Source organism: Temnothorax americanus, unplaced genomic scaffold (genome assembly GCF_048541705.1).
Source record: "Temnothorax americanus isolate GAGA-0224 unplaced genomic scaffold, ASM4854170v1 Scaffold34, whole genome shotgun sequence".
Lineage (NCBI taxonomy): Eukaryota > Metazoa > Arthropoda > Insecta > Hymenoptera > Formicidae > Temnothorax > Temnothorax americanus.
Window position 1 is genome coordinate 85,528 of NW_027509485.1, and position 20,071 is coordinate 105,598.

The 20,071-nt window shown below is 36.0% G+C and overlaps 2 protein-coding genes and 1 pseudogene across 5 annotated transcripts in view; 1 reads left to right on the forward strand and 2 right to left on the reverse strand.

Annotated features, from left to right (window-relative positions):
- Window positions 1–20,071, forward strand: part of LOC143901453 (sentrin-specific protease 1-like) — a 156,814-nt gene that overhangs the window by 82,542 nt on the left and 54,201 nt on the right. The gene's annotated exons all lie outside the window — the stretch shown is intronic.
- LOC143901504 (uncharacterized) lies at window positions 5,659–7,605 on the reverse strand (annotated as a pseudogene).
- On the reverse strand, window positions 14,224–19,554 carry LOC143901458 (uncharacterized). Of its 3 annotated transcripts, none has more exons than XM_077413795.1 (3): window positions 16,813–19,554; window positions 16,194–16,727; window positions 14,224–16,105 (listed from the first exon to the last, which is right to left on the reverse strand). In XM_077413795.1, exon 3 carries the CDS (start codon window positions 15,733–15,735, stop codon window positions 14,473–14,475), a length of 1,263 nt encoding a protein of 420 aa, XP_077269921.1. In that variant the 5' UTR covers window positions 15,736–16,105; window positions 16,194–16,727; window positions 16,813–19,554; the 3' UTR covers window positions 14,224–14,472. The 3 variants fall into 3 exon arrangements, with proteins under 3 accessions (XP_077269921.1, XP_077269922.1, XP_077269920.1); XM_077413796.1 differs by having other exon boundaries at window positions 16,194–16,394; window positions 16,511–19,554; XM_077413794.1 differs by having other exon boundaries at window positions 16,194–19,554.

A 20,071-nucleotide genomic window follows, 5' to 3' on the forward strand; every position in this document is an offset into this window, starting at 1 on the left:
TACAAGTGACTAATTTTTATGATATTGGTATATCATCATTAGATGTTCAGGTATACTCGTGTGCGGCGTTAGCAGATGAGGTATTACATATTAATCTGCATGAAGTCAGCGCAAAAGGTTACAGAATGCCGTATTGGGGTACTACGGATGAGAATAGCAATAGTGATGATAGTACGGCAGATAACGCTTCGTACACACCGCAATATATTGTAGTTGCTATAATGCATAATGAAACATTGTAATTAGGAATGTCATCTCCGTATGTCTGTTCGCCCGGAAAGTAATTATAGTAACTTCGTTTTTTTCCGATGCTTCTGTAAAGCGTAATGCGTATTTTTTTCATAAAATGTTTAAAACAATATTTATTAGTATCTATTACATCTCATAACAGATACATGTAATATACATGTGTAATAAAATGTTAGATTAGTTAATATTTTTTTTTTTTAACAATACTTCACAATAGATACTTCGATTTTTCGATTTAATATTATATTATATTTTATTTTAAAATATATAGTTTGTAATAATCTTGGCGATCGAGCGAGCTTCTGCTATTAATTAATACTAATGTAAGAAGCCTTACATTAGTATTAATTAATACATAATTTGTATCGTTTTTTTCTAATGATGTAATGAAATATAATATTGTAATTAAACGTAATACTATAAAATATATATGTAATGTCATTAAATATATAAAACAAATTTTATGTAAGTGTATAATATATAGTATAATAGTATAAATATATAATATATAATAATTCTAATCACATTCCTTTTCACTTTAAGTTAGGTAGAGATTGATGACAGATCTGATATTCCTAAAGTCCGTATTCACAGTCGAAATTCTATACCTGCAGAGAATTGTGTGGTTACACCTATCACAAATATATAAGTTTTAGCTAGTTTACGCGTTAAATAACATATGCTATAACTATGTTATCTTAGCGTAAAAACCAGCTAAAACTTATATATTTGTAATAGGTGTAATCAATTCTCTGCAGGCATGGAATACCGAATGTGCGAATACGAACTTTGAGAATACCAAATTTGTCATCAATCTGTTGTCGTTTCTAGCGACAGATTTGATTTCCGTTTATTGCCGATCTGGCGTTGCTTTTGAAAACAGATGTGGTCTGCGTATGGCGCCATTTTGTTGGCATGTCTGGTGACAGATCTGGTCTACGTTTGGTGCAAATCTGTCGACATGTTTGGCGACAGACATGCTCCTTGTATGGCGTAAATCTTTTGTCATTTATTGGAACAGATTTGGTCTACGTTTGGTGCCAATCAGCTGCCGCTTTGCAATAAACAAATCTGTCCTCAATTTGTTGTGTCAATCTGACGTCGTAAAGTTGTTGTCAGATTTGCTCTGCTGTTGTCGTCAATTTGACTGCGGAATATGTTCTTAAGATTTTGTTCATATATGGAGAGCAATTGCGGACACAGTAGGCCCTGGCTTTGGCATTATCGTTTTGCTGGCATTTGTTTCCCTTTTGGCAACATCCCACAACCAAAATGTTTGCTGGGTATCGATCCGCACTCTCTTCCGTTTCTGCCTCGCTAAGGAGGAAGTCGAGTTGGTCGTTCGTGACAATTAGCATCTCGGGAGTGTTCTCGAAAGTAATTGCGCGAAATCCGTATTGTATCATCGCGAGCCGCACCCGCTCGATTGGTTGCCGCGTGAAACTTCTCATTTCACAAGTTTTTCTGTTCGCCAGCAACGACGTGGCGAAGCCAAAGGACCAATCACGTGATCACCGCGTGCGGTAGCGTGATTCTTCAAGAGAGAACCGTTTTGCAATCATGGTTTACGCCATCTGCTGAACACATATTTAACCGAATCGAATAATGGCTGATGCGAATACGAAGAGAAAGCTGTGCCAATAACGAGACGAAGAAAAAGAAGAAGAGAGAACCGTGTCGACGGCGAAACCGTCACACTAATCAAACTCGTTTTTCGCGAGTGCCTCTTTCTCGAGCGTTGCGATAAACGCGCGTAAGCTCAGATGAGCAGTTTAATTCTTGTACAATATACGCAGGGAGTTCGATCCCGATATCGACCCCGCTCGCGGCCATCTTGTCGTGCCGCGCCGTTCTCATCGTTACCGCGGAAATACCGATCGCATTACAATACAATATAAAACCGGAGAGTAGCACATCTCGGAGATAAAGTAAGAACATTGCAGTCAACGTAAAGTTAGAGTCGAAATGAAAAGAAGGTCGCAACGTATGTAGATCGGAGCCGTTATCGTAAACAATGTAATCGGCCAGGGAAGGAAACCGAAGGCTAAACATTGCTTACGATAGGCAAATAAGCGTGGTGCAGAAAATCGGTATCCGATTGGAGGTTTAAGCCGAGGCGTTGTTGACTAATGTATAGAACCTCCGAAACAAGTCGCTTATGATAAAATCTTTCGTGATCCAAGATCTCAACGTTATCCCAATTAAAGTCGTGATTATTTTGAGTTCTATGATCAGTAATCATAGGGTGGGAGGAACTATTTCTATTGATGTGGAGACGATGTTCGGATATTCTGGTTTTTAATTGTCTACCAGTTGGTCCCACGTATGATGCGTCACAATCCCGGCAACAAATCCTGTAGACCACATTACTCGTTGAGAAACGCGGAAGGGCATCCTTCTGAACTTTGATACATTTGTTTAATTTATTAATACTGTAGTATGATAAATGAGTGTCTGATTGCCTGAAAATATTTTTAAATTTGATAGAAAGTGACGGAAAATACGGAACGGTAAACCATTTTTTAAAAGCGGCGTTGTCTACAGTATCATTCGAAATTTGTTTTTTTGTTTGTTTGAAAGAGACTTTTTAGACGTTCATGCATTGTGTTGAAAATGAGATCAAGAGGGTAATCATTGTTCAAAAAGATGCTAACAATATATCTTAGATTTTTTCGTGAAACCTTGGATGAGAAAGCAAAAAGGCTCGGTCGATAAGGCCCATAATGGTACCACGCTTTTGAGACGAGGGGTGACAAGAATTAAAGTTCAAATAACGCTCCGAAAAGGTGGGCTTATGATACCAATCAATTTCGATAAGACCATTGTTGTTGATAATGGTGGTATCTAAAAAATTGAGTTTGCTGTTACCGACCTCTATGGTAAACTGCAAACGTGGATGGAAAGAGTTGAAAGTTTGTGAAGTAAGATTAGCCATATCGGAAGAAATGGCCATCGCGATGTTATCCACGTATCTATAAAAGAACGGTAGGGAGAAGCTAAGAATTCTAATAGCCCTCGTCTCAATATCTTATAAAACTAAGTCGGCAAGATCGGGAGACAAAGGAGAGCTCATGGGAGAACCAAAATTCTGTTTATAAATATTATTGTGAAATCTGAAAAACGTAGAATCCAGAATAAGTCGTACCGCGAGAACAAATTCATCCTTAGGAATATCGCAATTTTTTGAGATATGTTCCCATCTGTTGCAAATACTGTCTATCGCTAGATCAGTAGGGACGTTAGTAAAAAGTAAAATCACGTTAAGGGAAACAAGAATATAATTGTTATCCAAAGATGAACCGTTCAAACAATTAACAAGTTGAAAACTATTTTTAATGTGGCTATTGGCTTTAGGAATACTAGAAGAAATTATGTTGTGTAAAAATCGGGCTAAGTTATGTAAAGGTCCATCAATTGACGAAACTATTATTCTTAACGGATGGTTTTGTTTGTGAATCTTAGGAAGTTAATAGGCTCTCGGAAGTACTCCATCGCTAACATAGTGTTCGAGATTCCGTTAACGTTGCGCCATCCGATCAGATGGCAGCATCGATCGGGTAACGACGCTCGATCACCGCGGTAGCTCGCGCCCGCTCGGGCGCGCTCATCGCCAACGTCTTCTTCAATTGTACAAATGGCCGCGCGGTGACTAGACGCATAACGTGTGTTCTGTACGGTTCGATTATTGACTTCGGTTAATCGTGCACATCGCAGTGCTCACGCTGTTTTAGATCGTATCATAAACTGTGAAATAGACCGCTCATCAACTCTGGTGCCTCAACACGACGACTCAAGCTCACTCGTGCGCGAGTGCCGACCGCCACGTGTCTCATCGGCTCACGGGCGACTCACCACACGAGAAGGGCAATTGATATAATTGTCGCTCGCCTGCAACGATCATACAAAGACTTCTCTTTTATACACCGCTCATCGATTATCAGGTCAGACTGTAACAATCTCGATACACGAGGGGCAAACCGCTGCAATGCCAATGCCTACTAATGCACTATTTCTGGGCATTACTGCCGATTTTTTTTATCTAATGCCCACTAATGCCCTAGTAATGTCCAAGCAATATTTTTGTTTGTTTCGGTGATAATAAAATAGAAAATATAATGTATACAATATAAAAAAGAAGTATATGCATTGTAATATATAATATTTTATGTTCTTTATTTTATATTGTATGCATATTTTTTATCAGGTAACTTAAAATTATACGTAATGCATTTCTGTATAAAACATTCATTATATATATTTATGCTTATAATATCACATACATTTGTTAAAAAATATTATAAAATTAATATTTATTATAAAACAGCCAATTAGACTGCGGATATAATAAAAATAAAATCTACATAAACATATTTTAATATTATTAAATAAACTCTTATTAACTCTCTTATTAACTTATAAACTCTTTGCGTGTAACTAAAAAATCTTTTTAATATATAAACAAAATAAAATTTAGGTAAATCTGAAGAATAGTGGCCTCCTCACCGATTTCGTTCAACTTGGGCTTAATCGACGCGTTTTTGCACGAAACGACCGAATCTGGCAGAAAAAAGTGTCGCTCTGCCCCGCGAAGCGAGATATTAACGGTTAAAGTTGACGACTATCAGGTTATGATTCCTGTCATACCGACGCGATGTAGCGACTGGTAGCGACCACGAACATGCCCTGTGGCCACACGCGCATGCTCAGTGGCCGCACGCGCATGCAAAAGAAGGTCACGTGACAACTGTCTGCTTGGTAAGTACATACATATTTATGTGTACTTTTCACATACCAACTATTCTCTGCTTTAACAAATTATTTATGTTTTGTTAACTTAAACGCTTAATAACTGTAACATAAATAATTTGTTAAAGCAGAGAATAGTTGGTATATGAAAAGTACATGTAAATATGAACTTTTCATATACCAACTATTCTCTGCTTTAACAATTTTATTTCTGTTTCGTTAACTTCAACACTTAATATCTGTAACATAAATAATTTGTTAAAGCAGGGAATAGTTGGTATATAAAAAGTACATGTAAATAAGAACTTTTCATATACCAACTATTCTCTGCTTTAACAAATTATTTATGTTTCGTTAACTTAAACGCTTAATATTTGTAACAGAAATAATTTGTTAAAGCAGAGAATAGTTGGTATATAAAAAGTACATGTAAATATGAACTTTTCATATACCAACTATTCTCTGCTTTAACAAATTATTTATGTTTCGTTAACTTAAACGCTTAATATTTGTAACAGAAATAATTTGTTAAAGCAGGGAATAGTTGGTATATAAAAAGTACATGTAAATATGAACTTTTCATATACCAACTATTCTTTGCTTTAACAATTTTATTTCTGTTTCGTTAACTTCAACACTTAATATTTGTAACAGAAATAATTTGTTAAAGCAGGGAATAGTTGGTATATAAAAAGTACATGTAAATATGAACTTTTCATATACCAACTATTCTCTGCTTTAACAAATTATTTATGTTTCGTTAACTTAAACGCTTAATATTTGTAACAGAAATAATTTGTTAAAGCAGAGAATAGTTGGTGTATGAAAAGTACATGTAAAAACGAAGGGGGGCTTTTGGCCTCCCCCCCTCGCACCCCCCAGCGGTTGAAAAAGCGTGGAAATTAACATAATTTATGATATTAACATAAATTTATGACAAATTAATAAATTATTTAATAGAACATAATGTGATAAGTAATAAAATACATTGTCCAAAGTACAATAATAAATTAAAGTTAAACAGAGATAATTTCTCATTTCGTTGACAAAAAGTATTATATGAGAAAAGTAAACATAAAAAATATGTGGAGAAACAATGCACATTAAAAGGAAGTGTTAGATTTAATACATGGTTTAGCAGATCTAACTTAATCTTGAAGTTATGTAGCCTCCGAGACATCTGCTTCATCGTCCACAGTTTTCGGTGGATACAAGTCCGCAATTGCACGGAAAAAACTGCTTAAGCGATCTTCATAAGCATGAACGCGTTTGAAGAGATATTCAGCTAAATATCCCACTAAATGCGAAGAACGCGTTCCATACCGTGGGATATTAGCCCTTACTTCTCTCCAAACACGTTCAATGTTCTGAGTGTGGGCTCCTGAATAGACAAACAAATAGAAATTAGTAATGTTAAAGTTTAGTGTTGTGTATTTCGAATGCATATGTTGCTCTTTATATTTGCAATGTAATTACCAGTATCTGGGTCGACGAAATTCATCGAGTGATTTACTGTCAGATGTTGAAAGCCTTCACGGTTTAAACAGTTTGTACGACTTCCAACAATCGACATTATCGTCGTCCCAGGTAGAATCCACTCCTTGATCAGCTCAAGCAGAAGTTTTTCCGTGCGGTCTTGCACTGGCACAATAAAATTTTTTTGTGCCACGTTCTGTATCCACAGAAGATCCACTTTCCGTCGATTATTCGCCACGATTGTACTTCCTTTTGCCGATTTTTGCTTCGTCTATTTCGACGATTATATTGGGACCTCCAAGTTTCGTCGAATTCTTTCGGCCCAATATATGCAAACCTATTATAACAAATCAACATATCAAATTCTATAAATATCGATATCTATTGAACATATATTCATTGTATTAAGGATATTAATTTATACTTACTTCTCGGCAAAAAGAAATCCAGTCAACAACCGAGTGCTGAGAAAGTTGCAACTCTGTGCACATAAACATAAGTCTCGGAGGTCTCAACATAATAAAATATGCAGTCATCCTGCATATTGTTTCCAAGCTTAATTTAGATTTGCTGAACCATGTATTAAATCTAACAGTTCCTCTAAATGTGCATTGTTTCTTTACATATTTTTTATGTTTATCTTTCTCATATAATGCTTTCCGACAACGAAATGAGAAATTATCTATGTTTAACTTTAATTTATTATTGCACTTCGGACAATATATTTCGTTGCTTATCACATTATGTTCTATTAAATAATTTATTAATTTGTCTTTATCGTGAGTCACTGCCAAAAACTCGTGCAGCTGCATTTTGACACAATGACTTATGATAAAACAAAAGACTATCATTTCAAATTATGTTACACTTCTGACTTATACCAACCAAACAGTTGTCACGTGATCTGCTGCATGCGCGTGCGGCCACTGAGCATGCGCGTGTGGCCGCAGGGCATGGTCTTAGTCGCTGCATCTCGTCGGTATGACAGGAATCATAACCTGATTCCTGTCAACTTTAACCGTTAATATCTCGCTTCGCGGGGCAGAGCGACCCTTTTTTCTGCCAGATTCGGTCGTTTCGTGCAAAAACGCGTCGATTAATTCCAAGTTGAACGAAATCGGTGAGGAGGCCACTATTCTTCAGATTTACCAAAATTTATTATTTAGAGTTTGCAAATAGGTACTACAAATAAAAGAGTATATATACTTAATTTTTTTTCTTAAGACTAGTTGTATCTATTTATTTCAACGTATAAATTTCCAGCAGAAAAAAAATGTTCAAAACTCAAAATGTGAATTTTCTTGCTTCTAACGTCATAATCCCAGTCGCGACAAAGAACTAAAAGTCTTAATCAATAAGAAATCTACGTTTTGTTAGTTTATATTTTTTATGTATAGCCGCTAAATCAGAAGATTTTAATTCAAAAGGTCCGGTTCCAATTAATTCAATTGGACCGTAAAAAATATATTTTAATTCAACAAACGTAACATCTTCATCGCGTGGCCAAATATAAGAATTAAGTTCAGATTTTAAAAATTTCATTTTCACTTTGTTGTCATTACGATGATCAACAACCCGGCCAATATAATAGTTGTCATCATAGAAAACAGCATAATACTTTTCTAATAATATTTCAGGTATGTTCGCGTTACAAACGTTTGGATCATTTTCAAATAAACATTCTGCTTTTGACTCATTATGCATTTGATCTTCTTCAGAAAATATGGAAACTTTTTGGAGATTTTTTGTTTCTTTTTAGGTTGCATTTTTGTACAGCTTTTCGTTCTTTTATTTGTTGTTTTGTTACCGGTGATAAATCTTCGTAATCTATCCGTGCTGACTTTACCTTTACATTCATCAAGAAACCAACAATAAGAAGATTTTTTAACAATCATTATTTTGTCATTTACTGTAACTTCCACAAAAGGCGAGTTTTCTGTTATTAATTTCTGTGATAACTGTTTTGAAAAGTCTTTCAATTCTAGATTCTTTAACTTATAATCGTTAGAATTATCAAATAAACCTGAGTTGTCAAACATCTTCGGTATTTGTGCTTCTAGCATTTATAGTGCAATTGTTATCAATTTCACGTTCTACATCATCGAATTTATAATCATTTTCTAACATTTGTAAAGGGATATCAACACATTTCCAATCTGTATCACTTTCTATTTTCATACCTAATTCCTCAGTATTTTTTCTAGCATTTTTTAAAGCCTCCTCAACAATTTCTTTGATATTTAAATTTTGTATGACTTCATGTGTAAAAACATTTTGAATTTTTGACGCTTTTTTGTCTTCTCTGGGAAATTTAAATATCGTTGAAAGATCATTTGTTATAGCATCTATCTGTTTAATCCTATCAATACGATAAATTAAATCTTTTATACTAAAATTAATGACAGTAGAATAAGTGGAAGTCATAGATCGAGCTGTCCGAAAAAGCTTTTCGCACATTTGGCTGCTAAAAATTGTCGGGCGAAACATTTGAGGCATCAGAGTTTGGCTGTTCTTTTTAAACAATGTAATTAGTTTGATTAAATTATGTGCATTTAATTCTATACACAGGTAACAGTTACTAGTTAAAAAATTGTCTTTTATAGTATAACGCTTGTTTCTTTTTATCCATGCTCGCCATATTCTTAGAAAAAAGACTGAGTACCACATATAATAAACTCGAATACGTAAAGGTGTAGATTCATCTAGGAAAGATAGTATTACAAAATTCATTATATTTAAGTAAGCAATTGTGCCGTTAGTATTAGCGATTTGTTTTAAATGACTGATTACAGATGAGGAACACATTTTTTCCCCTGCAGAGTAATTCATTTTATCCTCTTCTTTTAAATCCCAGGAAGTTAGAAGATGTTTATCTTTGGAAACAGTTTTTATTAAATAGTGAAGATGATCTACAGTAGCCAAATAATTTCCCATTTGAAGCATTATCCCTTCTTTTAAAAATCTTGTCCGCAATTTAGTTATAATATGTGTTGTATCTTGTACATAACATTCTTCTACTTTATCCATATTAACTTGAAACCAAGGCCACGCCGTGCTCCACGGGAATATTTGATTTGAGATTTGATTGCTCATAATCGGTAAGCAGTTATTAATACGCATTGCTTTCAGTAAGCGAGTGTCACCATCAGATGAAAAACCTATAATAGTAATGCCAAATTTTTTTGCTTCATTTTTCATAAAATTCTACCGCTCAAGAATATCTTTTGCATCAAATTTATTATCTGTGCTAAACAAAAATAAACAATATGCAGGGACATCGCGAGATAAAGATTGAGCCATTATTACATATGCATACGTAGCTTTACTACCAATTTTATAAAAATTTTGTATAATTTCTGCAGATGTAGCAACATATTTATTTTGGTTAGGTAAACCATTTTTTAAAAGTAAAACAAATCCAAGCACTTTATTTGACCTAGAATCATATTCAATTTTTCCCGTAATGCGTGTAGCATCTTCGGCAATCCAGATCGCCTTTGAAGCATTTCTTTCCTTTAAATGCTGCACTAAACCTTTAAAATCTATTTCGCCTTCCTCAGTATATCGATCTTTAATATATAAATATCTATTTAAAGTACTTATTGAAGGTAATGCGTTTGGTAAATTCGCGTGTAAAGTTTCATATAGTAACCTTCCCCCTACACTGTTAGAAGTAGTGCGTGAATATCACACACTTTATCGCGTGTGATGTGTGTCCGCCGTTTTAAGACATCTGTTAGTGTGTTACTTTTCACGCACGAATAAGTGTTTGATTACCTCTGTGAAGTTAGCACCCCATCTTTAAAAAAATCATTTTTTTCTTTAAGTTCTGAATGCACCCCGAAGAGTTCTAGAGTTCCTTGTCAATTTTAGAAATAGTTCCGGCGAATAAAGCTAAAAAAACCGTTGATTAATCTTGGGGGTGCTAACTTCACAAAATGAAATCCTTAAATCAGCGATAACAATAAAAGTATTAAAAATATTTAATTTTGCCATTAGGATTTCTTTTAGAACTCTTGAGGTGCTACCCAGAACTCTCAACAGAACTCCCAGAACTTAAAAAAATATTTTTTTTATTTTACTCAAAAACGGAATATATCGAAAACTTTTTATATATCGGTCGTAGCGCCTCGAACATTAATAGTTTTTGGTAGAACTCGTGAGGTGCTACCCAGAACTCTCATAAAATTGCCCGGTTTACGAAAAAAAAAATGTTATCCTTCGGAACTTAGAAATTTTTCGACCTGACATACGAAAAATCACGAGAACTTTTTATATATCGGTCGTAGCGCTTTGAGCATTAATAGTTTTTGGTAGAACTCGTGCGGTGCTACCCATAACTCGGATAAAATTGCCCGGTTTACGAAACAAAAATTTTATCCTTCGGAACTTAGAAATTTTTCGACCCGACATACGAAAAATCGCGAGAACTTTTTATATATCGGTCGTAGCGCTTCGAGCCTTAATAGTTTTTGGTAGAACTTGTGAGGTGCTACCCAGAATTCAAAACAGAACTCCCAAAATTTAAAAAAAATTATTTTGATTATACAAAAAATCGCGAGAACTTTTTATATATCGGTCGTAGCGCTTCGAGCATTAATAGTTTTTGGTAGAACTCGTGAGGTGCTACCCAGAACTCTGATAAAATTGCCCGGTTTACGAAACAAAAATTTTATCCTTCGGAACTTAGAAATTTGTCGACCCGACATACGAAAAATCGCGAGAACTTTATATATATCGGTCGTAGCGCTTTGAGCCTTAATAGTTTTTGGTAGAACTTGTGAGGTGCTACCCAGAACTCGGATAAAATTGCCCGGTTTACGAAACAAAAATTTTATCCTTCGGAACTTAGAAATTTTTCGACCCGACGTGTGAAAAATCGCGAGAACTTTTTATATATCGGTCGTAGCGCTTCGAGCCTTAATAGTTTTTGGTAGAACTCGTGAGGTGCTACCCAGAACTTTGATAAAATTGCCCTGATATATAAACAGATCTCGCGATTTTTCGTATAATCAAAAAATTTTTTTTTAATTTTGGGCATTCTGCTTTGAGTTCTGGGTAGCACCTCACGAGTTCTACCAAAAACTATTAATGCTCGAAGCGCTACGACCGATATATAAAAAGTTCTCGCGATTATTCGTATGTCGGGTTGAAAAATTTCTAAGTTCCGAAGGATAACATTTTTGTTTCGTAAACCGGGCAATTTTATCCGAGTTCTGGGTAGCACCTCACGAGTTCTACCAAAAACTATTAATGTTCGAGGCGCTACGACCGATATATAAAAAGTTTTCGATATATTCCGTTTTTGAGTAAAATAAAAAAAATATTTTTTTAAGTTCTGGGAGTTCTATTGAGAGTTCTGGGTAGCACCTCAAGAGTTCTAAAAGAAATCCTAATGGCAAAATTAAATATTTTTAATACTTTTATTGTTATCGCTGATTTAGGGATTTCATTTTGTGAAGTTAGCACCCCCAAGATTAATCAACGGTTTTTTTAGCTTTATTCGTCGGAACTATTTCTAAAATTGACAAGGAACTCTAGAACTCTTCGGGGTGCATTCAGAACTTAAAGAAAAAAATGATTTTTTTAAAGATGGGGTGCTAACTTCACAGAGGTTGTTTGATTATATTAGCGTGTGTGACTCGTCACACAGCTGGAGATGTGTAATTCTTAATTATGTGTGTGATTTTTAATGCGCCTATAAATGTGTGAAAAAGGGTCGCAGCTACTTTTATACACGCATATATGTAATTTGGTAAAGGCATTTTTTACACGTTTCTTGCCGTTTATAATTCATAGACGTATATAATAGACTGAGCATTCCCATTGGAGATCTTCCGACAAGATCTGAAGGACAGAATATATGCTTGCAGCGGCGCTTTCCTTTTCTAACATTTATAGGTTAGGATACGATTAGAAAAAGAAATCGCCACTGCAAGCATATCTTCTGTCCTTCAAATCTTGCCGGAAGATCTCCAATAGGAATGCTCAGTCTATTATATACGTCTATGGATTATAAACGGCAAGAAACGTGTAAAAAATGCCTTCACCAAATTACATGTATGTATGCGTGTATAAAAGTAACATTTTAAATTTAAAGTAATGACATACAATGAGATGTGATATTTTAAAGCAATAGAAGTTTATTAAAGTATACAATGGAAGTAAGTATATTGCGCGAGAATATCAACTTGGGCAAATTTTTATTACGTCAATAAAACTAATAATGTGCTCATAAAAATGGTAACTCTCATTGAAGTTAGGTTGTGACCGGAACAACGATTTATGATGTGAAAATTGAAATATAGCCACTTACTACTTGGGCTGAATTATACGGTCGCCACTGTATTTTAAGGCTCAAATACAGAAACCTCTGGTTGTTGCTATGCCCCTTGCTTCCTTCCAGCTCGATGGCCGCCGTCTTCTACGCCGCGGACGTGTTCAAGGCCGTCGGCCCCGCCCTGTTATTGCGTCGCGTAATTTACGGAACTCGGATAGGAATTTTGACCGGGCCGAGATATTAACACTCTCGTTTTTATTATAAACAAATAATAATTTATTGTTCCTTCACTTCTACAAACGTAACCCGCGTTCGGGTCTGAATCTCCCTCTCAGGGTGTATATCTAAACGTCGACTTACACGAATGGACCGTTATCCCGTATCGCGCATCGAATCGTTATTAATCACGCTGTTAACGCAAGCGGTCAACGGGATGAGCCACGCCGGCTTCGATTTGTTTCGCGATCACCGCAACGTGCAACCGCATCGAAGTTTCACGACGAACTGTCCGGGAGGAACGGGTCGAGTCTCCCCACTTTGAGGCAACGCATGCGCCGGTGTGCCTGTTCGGGCGCGAAGCCCTCCCATTGGTTAGTCGTACCTACGGGTGTAGCGCGGTACGACTCCTTCGACACTCTGAGTGTAACCGGCGCGTAGAGACGGTTTTTCATGCACTCTATCTCTACACCCTAAGGAGCAGCTCTCCTCCCAAAGTGCAACGTCGCGAAGGGCTATCGCCGAGGCGTGAACCGATTCGCGTCGCTGCACCGCGACGATTCGCTCGGTAGCGAATCAAGAGTCACTCGAACGGTTTCGAGTGACTCGGAAAAAGTCACACGGACGAATCCTATGGAAGCCAGGTAAGTATGAACGGTCATTGCGTCCGTCATCAATTATATCTTTTCTTTTTAGGTACCCGGGTTCATCGAAGGAATCGTCCCAACGTAATGTAACAAAGTGCATCGGCGATGCTCAAACTTGCACCTTTTGGTGTAAATACGGTAAGTACATAAGGTAAGTATCGCGTCGACTTAATTCTATCGCGCGTACATGAAAATAATGAAATTAAACTTAAAATTGACAGGGAATATCGTATTGATAATAAAATCATGCAAACAAAGTTAATTCAACTTTAAGCCTGATAAAAGTGTAGCGAGAACACTAAAGTGTAGAAAAGTGTAAACAAAAAATATGAAATTAATATCAAATGTAAAATGTAATAAGTCTTGGCTTGGAATAGCTCCATTATAGCCGCTCTTTCTCTAGTTCGCTGTAATTAATGAGGTAATGATAAAATATAAAGGTTTTACCCTAAAGTGTATCAAAGTGTAGCAAAGTGTAATTGAAAAGCGTAAAGCTCGCGCTGGCTTGTTCCGCAGACATATTCTAAGTCATTTGTACGGAAAGTGTAGCAAAGTGTAAAAGGTGTAGCACCCTTTTTGTCCGTCTGTATCGTAAACGTGTTTGTCCGGTGTCTAAGTTCAAAAAGTGTAACAAAGTGTAACGCGGTGGCACTTTGCCCCGCCGCAATCCACGTATGGATGTCCAAAATTAATAAAAGTGTAGCACTCGGTGTACTCTAGACTCTAATGGATAAAAATTATAATTATATAAAATAAATCAAACGACTCGATCAAATAACATGTGTGATTTACGCTTCAAAGAACTCAAAATAAACTGAAAATTCAATATTATAAAAAATGTTTCGAATACGCATGCCATTACAAATCGGTGTAACGCTGCGAGCACTGCACCTTCTCCGCTTCCGTCTGTTGGCTATCGTCCCCCGGTCTGCTCTCCGACTGCTCCCTCTGCACCTCGGTAGAGAATATTATCGAACCAGGAGATGCCGTTTCACGTATGGGCGTAATGCCCCCGGTAAGCAGCCTCGCCACCTCCTCGTCTGCAATGCGCTCGTAATCTGGTGGCACCGATTGGTCCACCAATGACTCGGTCAGGCTCGGCTGAGCCTTGTCCGGCTGTTGTCCGGCTCGTTCGAGTTTGCCCTGTTGCACCCTCTGCTCCCTGTTGTCTGTCTCGGCTCGTACGGGTTCCTGAGACATGATTAGAGTCTCGGCGGAAGAATCCCGACTCGCCTGGGAAACGGGCACTTTAGTGTACGGTCCCATGCTCCTCGGCAAGCTGACCTTCAATTCTCTATCGAAGGGAAGCTTCTTCGAAGAGTCGGGATTCGCACGTGATTGGTGTTCGTCTTCGCTGCTTCTCGACGCACTCGACAGGTCATCTTCCTGCGAGCACTTTCTTATCTTCTTTTTGGCCGCTTCCTTGGTCTTTCTGCTCGTCGACGACGTCGATCTGCTCCTTTTGTAGGTCTGTTGTTTGACTGGGTTCTGCACTCTCTTGACCGTTATGATTCTCGGTTTGTTTTCGCGGCTTCTGTCATCCTTCTTCTTCTCCGTTGCGCCTCGTACATTTTGCGTGTGTATTATTTTCACCTCTGGGCTCGTTCGTTGGCTCGACGCGTGCATCGTTGACGTCTGCACCGTCTGCTCCTTGGGTGTCGATGACGCTTTCGGCGGTTGAATCATTTTGATCGCTGACGATGGTATAATCTTTCTTTCGACTGCCCTCGTTTTGATTTCGGGCACACCATCCGCGAACGTTGTACTTATCTGATAGATCAGATCTCGTTTGTCGTTCTTCTCTCTCTTATCCCGGATGACGAATAACATTTTGATCTCCGTCACCGTGTTTCCCGCGCTGTCCTTCACTTCGGTATCCTCGAGTTGGAAAACGTTCCTGTTCTTGGCCGCTTCGCACTCTGCCATCAACTCAAAGGATTTGTCTTGCGCTTCCTTCTCTCGTTCGGCATATCTCTCGGCTACTTTGTCCACCGGAGATAATCTCTCGACGTAATTCTTGAGTGTTTTGATGTGTTTGTCACTCGCACCTTTTAACTTGTTGTTGTCGAGGTAAGTTTTAATCATGTGGTTTATTATATTCATATATTCATTATTCTTCATATATTAATATATTCATTATTTTTTTTAATGTAGGTATTTAAAAAAAGTAGAATTTGTTTTAAGCTGAGTTGAGCTTCTTGACAAATGTGCAAAATTTAGTTGGAAGAGTTTTAGGTTTAGGAATACCTATAACTTCAAAATCAATTAAATGGAAAAAATTGGAGTATGACTTGGGATACATTATGTCACACACATAGTACATGCCTATAAGAGAACGAATACATGAGGCATTAGTTGGGTTTTCCACAGCCAATTCCACTTCTTTGTCCGCAACAATAAATGCCTGAGATACGCTGGTGTTATCTAAGAAGATGATTAGGCGGGGAGATTCATTCTCTTCAGTTTTGAGGATGTCAGATGACTCGTAAATCTGAAACAGAAATATCACCACAAACCTAGGATTAGAGATCAAATTTGGATTTTATTCAGTGCATAACACAAACAGAAATTTTACATACCTTACATGTGGTAATAGCTTTGCATGAGCTCAAAGCCTTGTTAGAAATCAATGCTTTCTCAGCTTTCATTAACAAGAAAAGTTTCTTTGACTCGGTAGTTGCATTCTCCTTAAAAAGTTTGCTGAGTTTCTCTAACAGAATGTCAAAATTCTGGACAGCATTGCTTTTCCAAATTCCAAGTAGATCAAAATCATGCTGCAGCTGAAACGTAATAAAAACCAATTTTAGGCTAGAAGAAGACATCCTGTTATTACTGTCTTTAGTTAACAAATTGAAATATGTTGAAAGGGTCACATGTACGCTCCGTTTTCACGTACTAATTCAGAGTTCTTCAAGTAAGGGAACTGCTTCAAAATAGTAGAGCACCGAGCACCAGTTTCCTTATTTACAATCCAATCTCTGCGCATTTTATTTGTCTTTGACATTAATATTTTCATGTGTTGCAAATTTGTTGCACACGATTTGGTGTCTTTTAATTTTGACATTAATGTCTCTAAGTCCGCAGCTATATTCTCCTTGGCCATATCAGAAATGCTGTAAACATTACATCTCTGATATTATCAAAATATGTAGCTTTGCTGCCAGAGCTGACCTTCTAAATTATAATAAAATATTGTACCTAAGTGAGATGACTCAGGTTCCGCAGATGTGGAAGGCAGCACACACATTTGTATAGTTGTTCTTTAAATTTTCTTTGCACTAGATCCATCTTCTGACAAGATCTTCTTCTTTAAAAAAGCTCGCTTGTTACGGATGCAATTACTCAGCATTTTCTTAAATGATCCCTGAAAAATTTTTTAAAATTATCCATCTATGTGAAACTTGAATTCATACTCGCAAACCAAACTATTTTTATAATCTAAAAAGAAATAGTTTATTACTTACATAATACGTCGGGGAACCCACATCTTTCAGAATTATTTAATATTATTTGTGTACATATCACTCTTCGTAAATAAAATTTGACCAAATAATTACGAATAATATATACAGTATATTAGTACGACCGTATGAGCAAGTAGTGAGATGGAGCCTTATTCTCGAAAAATATCGCATACAATATTTCATGAATGCCAGCAAATATTATATTTAATATTTTAGTGTCATGTGTGTCGCAAACAAAAAAATTTTGTTGTATACGGAACTGGAAACCTTCTTTTGAGAAAACTTTAAATGCCTACAAAGTACTGATGACAAGACCGATGATAAATGGTGCTATAAGTCTTTCAAATTTAATTTTTCCGCATTTTCTGTCACGATGTAAATATCAATCAGTACGTTGTCTTATTTAATTCAACAAGGACAGAATTTGGAGTATAAATAATGTACTAGCATTAAAAACCAGTTTTATATTTTACGTAATATGCCTTTTTTAGTAATATGTTTTTTGCAATAAAAAATGTTTCTTTCTTTAATATGTGATTTTTTAAAAAAATCCCAACTTTCTGGACATAATTCATTCCACAGCATACAGTGATACATTATTTTAATTATATGTAGAGATAGCTAATTTTTAGATCAGATCAATATATATTTTAATTAATGTGGCGCTTAGCTTTTATATTCTATATAAATAAAGAAGAGACGGGCTAAATAAGAGCCATGATGCTGTTGATGGTAATAAAAACTTACGCACCATCAACAGCGCCATGGCTCTTATTTAGTCCGTCTTCTCTACTTAAATTTTCTAAACTGAGCTTATATACTTCGAATTTATATTCTAACTCATTATGTTGCTGATACGTATTACCTGCATGATATGTGACTGTTCAGTGTGTGACTAGTAAGTGTGTTATTATACTCAGCGTGTAACTTTCCCGCAAATGTGTTATATTCAGACACATAGAAACATTACACATGTGTGAATATTATTGTGCTTGACTATTTCATACACTGGTGGATGTTTTACTAAATTCACACGTTTGAAGTGTGTGTTTTATACACATTTCCTAGTGCGTTTCCCTGTTTTTCACACGTGCACATTGAGACACAAGTGCATGAACGTTTGAAAAATCATACATTACACGCGTGTGACGCATTAATATTCACACATGTGTGACAGATCCACTTCTAACAGTGTACGTAATAAAGATAGATGCTAAATTTTTTCGTAGCTTCATCATAGGAATTTCTATTTGGATTTTTCACATTTTTTAATGATATATCTAAAAGTTTCTTTATAAAATTACTTATAACTAATCCATTATCTTTAATAGAAAGATCTGTTTTAGAATCTATTTCTGAATTTTGTAATTTAGTGAAAAGATTTTCCATTACTTCACCATTATTACATACAATTTTGGAAATGTTTTCAGCTATATCTTTATCATTCTTATTTACATATTGACTGGTCTTCTCTATATTTTCTGTATCTTCTACTGTATTTACTGTATCAATAATTTCCGTTTTATCTGTAATTTCCGCTACGTCTTTATCTTCCTTATTATTTATATATTGACTAGTCTTCTCTATATTTTCTGCATCTTCTACTGTATTTTTTGTATCAATAATTTCCGCGTTATCTGTAACTTCCGTTACATCTTTATCTTCTTTATTATTTATATATTGACTAGTCTCCTCTATATTTTCTGTATATTCTACTGTATTTACTGTATCAATAATTTCCGCGTTATCTGTAACTTCCGCTACATCTTTATCTTCCTTATTATTTATATATTGACTAGTCTTCTCTATATTTTTTGTACCATCTACTATATTTATTGCATTTTCCGAGGTATTTTCTGTATCAATGATAATTTCTGCTTTATCTATGACTTCCACTATATCCGAGACTATATCTATACCTTCCGCTCTCGCTTCCGCTATATCTATAACTTTCGCTATATCTATACCCTCCGCTATATCTACATAATCAGCAATATTTTTTTGATTAACAAATGATTTAGTTGCAGATGAATCTGTGCCTTTAATGTGTTTTTTAAGTAAATGTGTTTGAAAGTTGGAATAAATCCAACGTTTTGATCTTAAACCTGTTTTAGCCGAGGTTTTAGCAAATTTCGATATATTATAAGTTGCACCACAAAAGCATGTTATTGCACAATGCAATTCATCTGCAACTAAGCTTGTGGTTATAATTATGTTATCAAATAATTCTCTTAAAGCTTTCCATCCATTTTTATTTACTTTTCCTTGTGTCCAAGACATAATTGCTTTTCGTATTCGACTATTTTCTTCTACAATTGTATTATAGATTTTGAAGTGCTTGGTTGATTTGAATTTGAGTTTAATTGAGCCAAAATTTGAGTCTTGTTAGTTTTTTTTGTCAGTTTTTTTTGTAGTTTTTTTTAATAATATTCCGAAAGAAGAGATATTATGCGTTTATGTCCGGCCACTATCTCAAATAACGAAGGATTTTTCCAATATAATCCATAATATTTTTGTAGATCTTCTTTGTCTATAATTTTATGTAAGTCATTCTTTGTAAATGATACAATGTCTCGGTAATTATGCAGTATAGGGGAAGCATTACGTTCGACATGTCAAGCACCCGGATGATTACGACAGAGGCTGACAAGACGATTAAAATGTACAAGGAAGACGATACTGCCGTAAATTGATTTTATATCACGCTCGTGTCGATTTGGCAATCGCACGCGCGCTGATAACATTCGACTAGCTCATCGTTTTTCTAAGCTTTGCGCTGATTATCCCGTTATCTATGTTTTCAGACTGAGGAAACGCATCCCGTCGACTGGCGGCCCGACATAATAAAGCGAAGAAAATACTGAGCTCTAACTTATTGGAATGCCGTATACGCTGATTCAATTAATTTAACGCGGCTGAATGTAACGCGTTCGGAAATTTATTTTTTATATATCGCTTTGACTTCCAGGTTGTAATCGACAAAGCTATCCGAG

What these genes read in the sequence shown, in the direction of transcription:
- LOC143901458 (XM_077413795.1), bottom strand. Translation starts at nt 15,735, where the DNA reads ATGAAGAATAATGAATATATGAATATAATAAACCACATGATTAAAACT.